At 36.5% G+C, this 11,651-nt stretch overlaps 1 protein-coding gene across 1 annotated transcript in view; it reads right to left on the minus strand.

Moving 5' to 3' along the window:
- The window catches only part of Col4a6 (collagen, type IV, alpha 6), a 318,218-nt gene that overhangs the window by 159,505 nt on the left and 147,062 nt on the right, over positions 1 to 11,651 (minus strand). Inside the window, exon 3 of the mRNA XM_013025852.1 lies at positions 1,994 to 2,074. Within this exon, the coding sequence (XP_012881306.1) occupies positions 1,994 to 2,074 (81 nt within the window). The remainder of the gene's footprint in view (positions 1 to 1,993; positions 2,075 to 11,651) is intronic.

An 11,651-nucleotide genomic window follows, 5' to 3' on the forward strand; every position in this document is an offset into this window, starting at 1 on the left:
ATACACACATAGTTATCTATTTTAATTATCAAACTGGAAAAGGAAATGAAAGTGGTGATATCAATCAAGGTCATTATATTCATAAACTGCTTTGTTGAGTGGCAACCCTTTTATATGACCAATAAAGGATAATAAAAATCTATTTTCAAAAACAGAAAAGGAAGGTATTTTTATACATGTATATACACATCTCTAATTATGCACAAAGACAACTAATGATGTTTTATTTATGTATTGTAAATTAACATAGGCTAATAAAAAGAGAAAATTTTTTTAAAAAAGTAACCTGTGAATTTTACAGGCTGAATGACTTACCTTCTTGCTCTCAGTTCATTCATCTGTTTATTGGGATAATCATAAAGTATACCCCACAAGATGACTGTGAAGCCTTAATAAGATTCATAAAAATTTCATCATCATCAAAAAAAGAAAGACAAAAAGAAATGGTGGTACTGAGAGAGCATGGGGGAGGGCTTTGTATTGCTTGCATATTGTTTGAGAATACATTAGTATATGTATCTTAGATTATTTTTCTAAAATTTTCCTGGTTGTAGAGCAGAGAGGAAGGCAGGATCTATAGTGAACATGGCTTCCCTGGAAGGCAGCAATGGCCAAGTGATGTAAACAGGTAAGGAATCAAAGGACTAAGTTAACAGCCAGGAATCTGCATTAATTTTTTGTGTGACTGCAGGAAGTCATTTTGCTTCTGAGTCTGTGTCTTCTGTCCAATCAATGGGTAAGATGAGAAGTCAGTAAATGTTTTCCCTTTCTGATATTTTATGATTCTCTGTCTGTCTTTAATGTATAATTGGTCTGATCCATTTTGATGAACAGATTTTTTTTTATTCTCTTCCTTCAAATTTGGCATAGTTTGACATTTCACTTTACTGCAAATGGAAGATAATGAAAGAGAAGGTGGAATGGTCACCATGTTCCCTGTTTGGCTGCGTTTTTGAGAGTTTGGTTAACCTATTTATGCTACTACCTTCATTTGACAGTGTAAGCCCTTCAGCTTGTTTGAATGTATGTGATGAGAATACAAATATTATATTGGAAGTTAGATGATCTGAATTTTACAAGGGTGGCTATAAGTTCTGGAAATATACCTATACATACAGATTTTTCATAGACTGAATCTCCTTGAATATGTTTTCTAGATTATAGTAAAGAAGCAGACTTAGCAGTGAAAATCAGAAATATAAACTATCTGGTTACTATGCATACACAGAAATAGATGGAAATATGTTAATTTACAAGACAGTTCAAACTGTAATGCTAATGCAGGGTAATATATTGCTATGTCACAATACCTTATAGCATGTCTTTTGTTTTAGTGGCATATCAATAAACCATTCTTTATGTATAGTTGCTGATACTTCGGGAGTATTTTTTTTTTGTAGGCCGTGGGACCTGAACTCTGTCTAGGCCTGGGCACTGTCCCTCAGCTCTTCAACTCAAGGCTAGTGCTCTACCACTTGAGCCACAGCACCTCAGGCTTTTTTTGCTTATGTGATGCTGAGGAATCGAACCAAGGGCCTCATGCATGCAAGGCAAGCACTCTAACCCTGAGCCACCTTCCCAGCCCATTTCTGGAGTTTATAATACTGTTTTCTTGATTCTATCTCAAACAAGCAGAGTGATTTTGGGCAAGTCACATACCAGTCTCTAGACAACAATTGTAGTAGGGAGAAACCAAATGGATATATGTGATCTAGGAAAATCTGCACACATTTTGCAGACAGTATCATGATCTGATCCTGCACAGTAATTGGCTTTGGTAATATTCCAGTGACATTCTGGAGAAACCCTGGCACTAAGTCAACAAAAGAAACCTCTTCTGATCCCTCAGCGATTTTGATCAGCCTAGTTCTGCCTATCATTAAGTAGCAAAACTCCTTCCAACTGGCCCTCATCACTTTGCTTATTTCATGAGATCATAAAAATAAATTCTGAGCAGTTTAATTCTAGAGAAAAAAACATTTAGAAAACTCACTCTTGATCCTTTCTCAGGAGAGCATGTACAGCCCCAAGTGCAGTCTTGTCCCTCACATGGTTTTCCATAGGACTTCTCTCCCTGTTAAAACAAAGGGAAAAAACATTAGTCAAACCTAATCCTTAACCATAGTCCTCTTAGCCAAGTAAATTTCTTTTTTTAATGTTTTTTATTGTAAAAATAGTGTACAGAGAGGTTACAGTTACATGAGTAAGGTAATGAGTACAAGCCAAGTAAATTTCATCCAATGGTGTCATTGTATACAAGAAACAAAATATCTTGTCAAACTAGCCTACTTTTAGATCCAGCCTATAACCCACCAAATAGCTAGTTTGGTAACTGGTTTGGGAACCGTGATTTACATATTGCCTCACTGGTAGACACTCCAGTCCCCAAAAGAGAAAAATCTTTACATGGGTGAGATGAAAGCAGTTGCTCATTCTACTCAGAGAGGAACCATGAGTAGCAGAGTACCTGCAGGAAAATCAAGGGCTCGAAATTTAGTGACAGAAGAAAATGGCTACCCTGTACTTTGCTTCTATCTTCTCAAGCTCCATTTCTAGTACACCAAGCCTTCTCATGAGTCCCCTGTACACAATGAGTCAGATTCAAATTCCTCAGCAGACATAATATAGTATATCACTCAAACTTTCTCATTTCATTTTCTCTTCTTCTCTGCTTGTTGTTGTTTTTGTTGTTGTTGATGATGATGATGATGATGGCTGAGTTTCTTCAATGCTCTCACTTGATGTGGTATGTGTTTACCCTGTCCAACCTCACCTTCTCCCTGTCTTACTCTCTCCATCAAGCCTATTGCTGACATGAGATCTCTGCCTTAGCTATGCTTTTCTTTCCCATGTAATGTTTGTCCCCAAGATTATTTTTAATGTCTGGCCTCTTCTAATTTTCCAAGTCTAGTTCAATAATCCATTCACTTAGGCTGACTGTTCAGCCCAAGATGGTCTCAAGTTCTTTCTAATTATATCTTTGGTTACTTTTCATTAATAGATATTCTGTCTTCTCATATTAGAATGAAATCTTCATTTAAGTGGGGATTCATATTTTTTGTCCAATATTCTATCCCAAATGCTTAAAATAGTGTATGGTCCTGAATAAAGTTGGATATCCACCAGAATACAGCTATTATTTGAATCTAGTTCTGATGAACTCCATAATCTTGACATTAATCCCTGTGTGTTATTGTTTTCAAAGTCCTGTAACAGATCCTCAAAACAAGGACTCCACACGGAAGAAAACTGCCTTTCTGACCTTATACCACCTTGGGGGAAAAAGGTAAACATAAATTCTAGCTAGTATCTGCAACAAAAAGTTCATCTGTGAGTTGGATTTAGTATCATCCAATTTCTTGTTTAATGTTGGACATTTTTTCCAACAGGCAAAGCATATTTATGATGCAGCTCACACTTAATCATTCTTGCCTCTGTGTACAGTGTACCATTCCCTAATCCCAGGGAGCACTGTGACTTTCTCAGATGGTCTCTTATCTCTTTAGACACTGGCACAATACTTTATCAAAACACCTCAGTAATAAGGTAGCGATGGCAGATCTTTGACAAAATATTGCTGTTTTAGGTTCCAAACACCTTTCTGATATGAGATATTTTATCTCTCTTGTGCGCTTTTGACATGTCAAGTGCTATTGTACACTTTCTAGTTTGCTCTCCATTTTATAATGCATAGGACAGGCAAAGTTTTCATAAGGTTGACATCAAGTTGTGTGGGAGGGGAAGGAAAAAAACAAATTATTTAAATAGGGATACAGGTGGACCCATTGCAACAATAAGATGTACAAGACGCTATGTCAAAAAATGAACTTTACAACTTTGGCAGGAGGAGGAGGAGATGGGAAGGGATGGGAAGGGGAAACACAGGAGGAGGCAACAATGTTTGATAAGAAATGTACTCATTATCTTGCCCATGTAATTGTAACTCCTCTGTATGGTATTTTCACAATAAAAAATAAATTAAAAAAAAAGAAGTGGAGTGGGAAGAGGGAGATGGGGGCTGGCAGAGAATACAGACAAGAGAGAGGAACATTAATTAACTTTCTGTTTTGCTATCATTTTGTCTGATAATGATTATAGTATTTCTTGGAATTATGGATAACTTGTTTCTCCACACATTTTTATATTTTAAGCACTCTTCAATGAGCATGCATAATTAATATAAAGAAAAAAACAATACATGCTTTTAAATGAAAACAGTTATCCTTTTTGAGTGTGAGGGCTTAACAACTCTTGCCAAAGACGACATGGCATCTAATTGTAGCTATAGCCCACTTCCAAATGATGCCTGCTCAGGTATTCTATAAAGAAGAAAGAAATAAAAAGAAGGAAGAAAGGGGAGGGAAAAAAGAGGGAAAGACAGAGAAAACGAGAGAAAGAATAGAGATGAATATGCATGATTAAAGGGGAAATGTGGTCTAATATAAATCAAAAGTTTCTACTCTCTAGTACAGGGTTAAGAGGCTAGAGGCCTGGGCCTGTATAAGACAGGAAGAAATGTTCCAATGTCAGGAGTTGAGTACAAATATAAGAAGAAATTAAGGTTTCTTAGGAACTCATGAGAAAAAGGAGACAATTTCCAGCTGACAGAGAGGAATCTATCACTGTCCTCTGTCACAGAGGAAAGTAACCAGAGAAGTTCTATTGGCCATAAGGCAACTTCCTGTAGCACCAGCCCTGGCAGTTTTCCCAGGAATCTTCAATTACAGTGAGATGAGTAGGGTAAAGGAGTAGCTTTCAGGAAACATGATCAGATCATGCTTTAGAAAAGTCTATGCTCCTTTGAGGAGGCTACAATGCTTGATAAGAAATGTACTCATTATCTTGCCCATGTAATTGTAACCCCTCTGTACAGTATTTTCACAATAAAAATATATTAAAAACAATAAAAATCAGTCCCAAAAAAAAGCCTATGCTCCATCATGACGTGTCTGGGGCAGCTTTAATCCCCATTTAGCCAGGCCAAGTCATTTTAATAATTTCCCACCTTAGAATGTGGTCCTTTTCCTCTCAAAATCTAGTCTTCCTTTGATGCATAGAAAATGGAACCTGTAGAGGCCTTGGGAGATCCCCTATTACAGTGGTTTTTTAACTGTCAGAAAATTTTATTATAATTATTTATTGTTCTCCCTTGCCATCCTGAAAAGAATGTCATTTGAATAAGTTATTTAAAACATGTAAACAATAACTAAAAAAGCACACATAATTTCCTAGTTATACTACAAAGAAAAAGAAAAGGAAAGTCATTCATAATTAAAAATATGTATTTCAACATTCAAAAGTTTATCCATGTATACATTAGAAGCTGTAATTAAGTAGTCAAGGCTAGTAGCTGTATGCACAGAACCATCATGAATGAGAGGCAGCTGACAGAGAATGAGAGACAGTGGCAATTCAAGTATCAGCGATGTCTAATTTCTACTACTCTACTACAGTGATTCTCTGAAATCACTGACAACGAAATCATGGTAACAGTACAGAACAGAAGTATAGTCTTCTGTTTTACTCGGTAGCTTTTGTTAGTAACTTGTTAATAAAACAATGAAAAACTCATTTCAATATGTAAGTGTAGATATATTTGAGACTAAGAGAATTATAAATGGAGTTACCACTTCCATGAATGACTATATGTTTCATAAATGAAGGACAGATGCATTAGATTTCTTCATAGTGTATAGAACATCAACGATTTAGGGTCCTTACTAAATGTGGTCTCACAATTTCCGAATACCTCTTAAGGGAATAGTAATTCTGTTAAGAACTACTGATCTATTGCCTGGCACCAGTGGCTCACACCTGTAATCCTAGCTACTCAGGAAGGTTAGATCTGAGGATTTCAGTTCAAAGTCATCCCAGGCAGGAAAATGTGTGAGACTCCAATTAAACTCCAAAAAGTGGATCTTTGGCACAAGTGGTAAAACAGTAACCTTAAAAAAAGCTCAGGGAGGGGCTGGGAACTTGGCTCAGTGGTAGAGCACTTGTCTTGCATGCCTGAGGCCCTGGGTTCGATTCCCCAGCACCACATAAGCAAAAAGCCAGAAGTAGCACTGTGGCTCAAGTGGTAGAGTGCTAGCCTTGAGCTGAAGAGCTGAGGGACAGTGCTCAGGCCCAGAGTTCATGCCCCATGACCGGACCCCCCCAAAAAAAATAAAAGCTCAGGCACAGTTTCCTAGGCTCTGAATTTAAACACACACACACACACACACACACACAAACATGCACACAAATGTGTTCAGAAAGAGAGACAGAGACAGAGAGAGAGAGAGGGAGAGAGAGAGAGAGAGCACCTCTAGTCTAATCCAAACCATCCATTTTACAGATAACAGCACTAAAGGAAATTGTTTTAGCCTGAGCCACACTGCTAGTGAGTTAATGAGCTCTATCATGTCTCAAGGCCACATTCAAGTTCCATTTCATCCAGGATGATATCAGATTTAGTGAAAAGCTTTAACATTTACAAAATGTCCCAGTCATTGGGCAAGAATTACATATTGTTATGGGACAGTCTTTGCATTCTTTCTTAGATTGTATGATGAGTTGAATCGTAGAAATCTTTTTTTCCTCATCCAAACAATAATGTTTGTAAGGGAAAATTAACCTATTTTTTACTCAGTATAATGCCCCATATTAAAAAGGAAAAACTATGTTTCAACCACTCCCTGAGATACTATAGTGTAGTTAAAAGTCCAGGTTCTGGACTTAGTCTGTATAAATTGAAATTACCATTCTATATTCCCATTTGGATGAACTTAGGCAAGTGACTTTATCATCCTATTTTCCCATCTGTAAAATGGGGATGGCTACAGTATCTACAGTTTGGAATATTGCCTGTAGTTTTGTGCATGTTATAGACAATCTTCATATATGATTTTATAACTACTCTAGAAGCAGTCAAAGGGAAAATTTTTATGTGCCCATTTTCCAGATTAATAAATTTGAGTTTCAAACAGTTGGTGTCATTTGTTAAGTTGGTGTGATTATTTAAGGACTCAAAGTCAAAGGTTTCTCTTTTTAGTACCCAGCTCCTCATTTGTACTCTTTTATGCTCTTCACTCCCTGCTGATGGCTTCAAGGTACAGTAATCCAGATAGGCCTCTACAGCTACATCAAACCTATTCCTAAGGTCACATTCAGCCACTAGATATATGCCTAGCTAAGTAGTTCACTTTTGTTATCTCACTGAACTATCCCAAACACACTGTGAGGTAGACACTAACATCACCATCATTTTACAGATAAGGGAACTAAGGATTAGAGGTGTTAAGCACATGCCTGCCAAAAGTCCCTCAGGTTTGAAACCCAGGTTTGACTCAGAATGTTAGAGCTTTTCCTGTAAGACAGATCCACTTCAGCATCATCCTAATTTCTGAACTTTGTGTTAATGGCAAAGAGACTCTGATTTGATGTTGATCAATTCTAAAATAATATCTGTTCATTGAAATAAAATCAAATGTACACATTAAACCAAGGTGGATCCTGTGGTACATTTAATACTCATTGGCCTTTGAAGAAGAGCTCCCTATGAGGTTATAAATTGAAGATTGTGAGCAGAGAAGGAAGTAATCTGTGGGAGCTGGCTTCCTACCGGGTGAGACTTGTCAACTGCAGTTTATTTTAAGGAAGAAGCTGACACCAGGCATTTCATTCCAACATAGGCTCAACTTTGTTAGCACCAAAAACAAACATAACTGATGGGGTCTGGAAGTGGGAGAGGAAGAAGCATGCTGGATTTCACTTGGAACACCTTAGGCAGCTAGGATGAGGTACAATCTGAAAGGATGTTCACTTGTCCAGTTTGAGCCTAGATTCACCAAGCAACGCCAAACATACAAACTAAGTGTTCACAACAGTGTTCTTAAAATAGATGCCTTCCTGACAGTTTTTAGTAGGTAGCTATGAAAGAGAAGTCCGTGGGAGCAGATGAGAGATACTCAGCTTTAAGACTGGAAGTGGCCTGAGGATCAAAGGTGACAGGTTATATGTACTTAGAGTGATTAGATTCAGCAAATACAAATAAAGGATACAGAGGAATTTGAATTTCCAAATTTAAATTGTTATGAATATATTCCAAGCACTATTTGGGATATATATATTCTTAAAATGTATTTTAGCTGTATTTGAGTCACTTTACTTTTTTGTATTCTAATATACTGTCCAAAGTAGAAGGAAAAGTAAGATTTATTAAGTTCATTATTAATGTGATTATTAAGTTCATTCATTGATTCAACAAATGTTTATTGAAAAGGGAAAAGGCATGCTGGACTTTTAAAGTAACACCAATGCTTTTCAAACTATTTCATGAAATAGAAAAGGGAGAAATGTAACTAACCTTGATCTATGAAACCTGTATGACCCTGGCACCCAAACTGGATTTATAAAAAGAAACAACAAAAAAGGGAAATTGTAGAACCATTTGCTAGATGAACATAGACAAATTTTCAATAAAATTATTGTAAACAAAATAAAAAAAATGAACACACTATGAACAAGTTGATTTTTTTCTACTCATGCAAGGTTGGTTGATTTAACATGTACCACTCAGTAAATGTACGTGAACAGAGTAAAGAACAAAAATCACTTGATGATAATCTCAATAGAAACAGAACATATCTTTTATAAATTTCAATATCATTTCATCATAAAAGACTGAAGAAGCTAGGACGAGTAGAAGGACTGCAATTCAATCTAATGAAGTCAACTTTGTACTAAGCAGGGAGAAAAGAAGCCATTTCTTTTGAAGTCATGAGTAAGACAAATTTGTCCACTCTCTCCACTCTTATTTAATACCTCTTTATTATTATTATTTTTTGGCTGGTCATGGGGCCTGAACTTTGGGCCTGGGCACTGTTCCTCAGCTCTTCAGCTCTACCACTTGAGCCACAGCGCCACTTCTAGCTTTTTCTGCTTATGTGGTGCTGAGGAATCAAACCAAGGACTTCATGCATGGAAGGCAAGTACTCTACCACTGAGCCACTTTCCCAACCCCTTAATACCATTTTTGAAAGAAATAAAAAGGACATAAACAGGAAAGGAAGAAGTCAAACTTCCCTATTTGTAGACAATATGAAGCTATACTTTGAAAATCTATTAAAAAATACTTTTGGCCAAGTAGCAGGGTACAAAATCAACATAGAAAAATTTATTATTTTTTGGGGGGGGAGGCAATACTTGTGTTTGAACTTGAGACTTCACACTTCCTTAGGCAGGCACACAATATCCCTTAAGATATGCCTCTAGCTCCCTCTCCAAACCAGTACCTTCTTTATATACCAACCACATACAGCACCATTTCCAGCTTTTTCTACATATATGTTGCTGAGGAATTAAACCCAGGGCCTCATGCATGCAAGGCAAGCACTCTGCCACTGAGCCACCTTCCCAGCCCTTGTTTTAGTTTTTTTTGTATCCTTTGTCTTGTATATAAACTTATCTGATCCTTGGAAGGGAAAGGGAATCACAGAGACAGTAGGACAAAGGATGAACTAATGCAATAATGATACTAAACACAATGTTGGAAATGAACTTTACAACTCAAGGGAGAGGGGAGTGGGAATGGGTAAGTGGAAGAAAATGAGGGAAGGGGTAACAATGCTTAAAAAGAAATGTACTCATTACCTTACTTATGTAACTGTAACACCCCTGTTCATCACATTTATAATATTTTTAAGAGAGAAAAATAAAAATAAAATGAAATTAACCATGTACAAGATGTTTTAGGAGTTGCTTACAAATTCTTATTAAAACTTTAATATGTTTTAATAAAATTCTGAAACCGGCAAAAAAAGAATACAATAGAAGACAGAATGACCTCCCATGTTCAAGGAAAAGCAGAATTAATATGATAAAAATGGCTATACTACTGTAAGTAATCTACAGAGTCAATACAATTCCCACTAAAAATCAATCACCAAATTTATGCAAAAACATAAAATACCCCAAATAGCAAAAGCAATAGCAAGAGCAAAGCCAGAAGTATCATAATGCCAATATCAAAGTATACTATACAGCTATAGTAAAAGGAATATTTAGTGCAGTAGTCAGCATAGTACTGACACAAAAACAGCACACAGACTTGTGGAACGGGATAGACATTTATATAATAAACCCATTTCCTATAGCTATCTTGTTTTTGTCAATGGAGCCAAAATCAAACATTGGAGAAAAGAGTTTCTTCAATAAAAGGTGCTTGCAAAATACATACCCTCATTTAGGAGACTGGTAAGTAGAGTCCTATTTTTTAACCTGGTACAAAATTCAATTAGATTTAAGAGCTCACTGTAAGAGTGGAAATTCTGAAACCACTATAGAAAAACATATGGAAAACACTTGAAGATATAGGCATAGCAACTACTTATTGAGTTGTGTTCAGTACCCAGGAAATAAGAGAGAATTGACCAATGATATTTCATCAAATTAAAAGGTAGATTGAAAGAACAATTACCAGAATGACAAGACAAAAATCAACAGAATAAAATAAACCTTTGCAAGCTTTTTATTAGACAAAGATTAATATCAGAAATATATTGAGAGATCCAAAAATGAAACACTCAATACAAACAATCCAATTAATATATGGGCAAATGAATTAAAAAGACAGTTCTCCATAGAAGAAGCACAAGTGACCAATAAATACATACAGGAGCATTCAATATTCCCAGCCATAAATGAAGATCAAAATGATATTGAGAGTCTATCTCACACCAATAAGAATGGTTATCATCAAGAAAATAATCCACCTGTAGAAAACTAAAGCTAGATCCTTATATATCACCCTGCAAAAGAATCAACTCCAAATGGATCAAAGACCTCGAAGTCAAAGCAGACACTCTGAAAACATTACAGGAAGGAATAGGAGAAACTCTAGGTCTCCTTGGCACAGGCCAAAATTTTGTTAATAAAGACCCAGAAACACAAAAAATCAAAAGAAGGTTGGACAAATGGGATTGCATGAAACTGTAGAGCTTCTGCATGGCAAAGGACATAGCTAGCAAGATCAACAGGAGAAGATCTTCACTAACCATAGAATGGACAAGGTCTCATACCTAAAATATACTTAGAATTCGAAAAACTAAATCCCCCAAAAACAAATCCTCAAAGAAACAACTGCCTGATAAATAAGTGAGCTAAAGACATAAAGAGAAACTTCTCTGAAGAGGAAATAAGATTGGCCAATACGCACATGAAGAAATGCTCAACTTCTCTAGCCATAAAAGAAATGCAAATCAAAACAACAGTGAGATTCCACCTCATCCCAGTTAGAATGGCTATAATCAAGAAATCTAATAACAACAGATGCTGGAGGGGATGTGGCCACAAGGAAACCCTACTGCATTGTTGGTGGGAGTGTAAACTTGTTCAACCACTTTGGAAAGCAGTATGGAGTTTCCTCAAAAGACTACACATACAGCTACCCTATGACCCAGAAATCCCACTTTTGGGCATCTACCCAAACGATCACAAACAAGGTCAAAACAAAGCTACCAGCACAACCATGTTTATCACAGCATTATTCACCAGAGCTAAGATATGGAACCACACCTGCTTTCACTATATTTGATGTCAGTATAACTTGTGGAGGAGATGGGGAAAAACCAGTTGTTTAAGGATACAGGTGGATCTGATGCAACAATGAG

This window comes from Dipodomys ordii, unplaced genomic scaffold (genome assembly GCF_000151885.1).
Source record: "Dipodomys ordii isolate 6190 unplaced genomic scaffold, Dord_2.0 Scaffold88, whole genome shotgun sequence".
Taxonomy (NCBI): Eukaryota; Metazoa; Chordata; class Mammalia; order Rodentia; family Heteromyidae; genus Dipodomys; species Dipodomys ordii.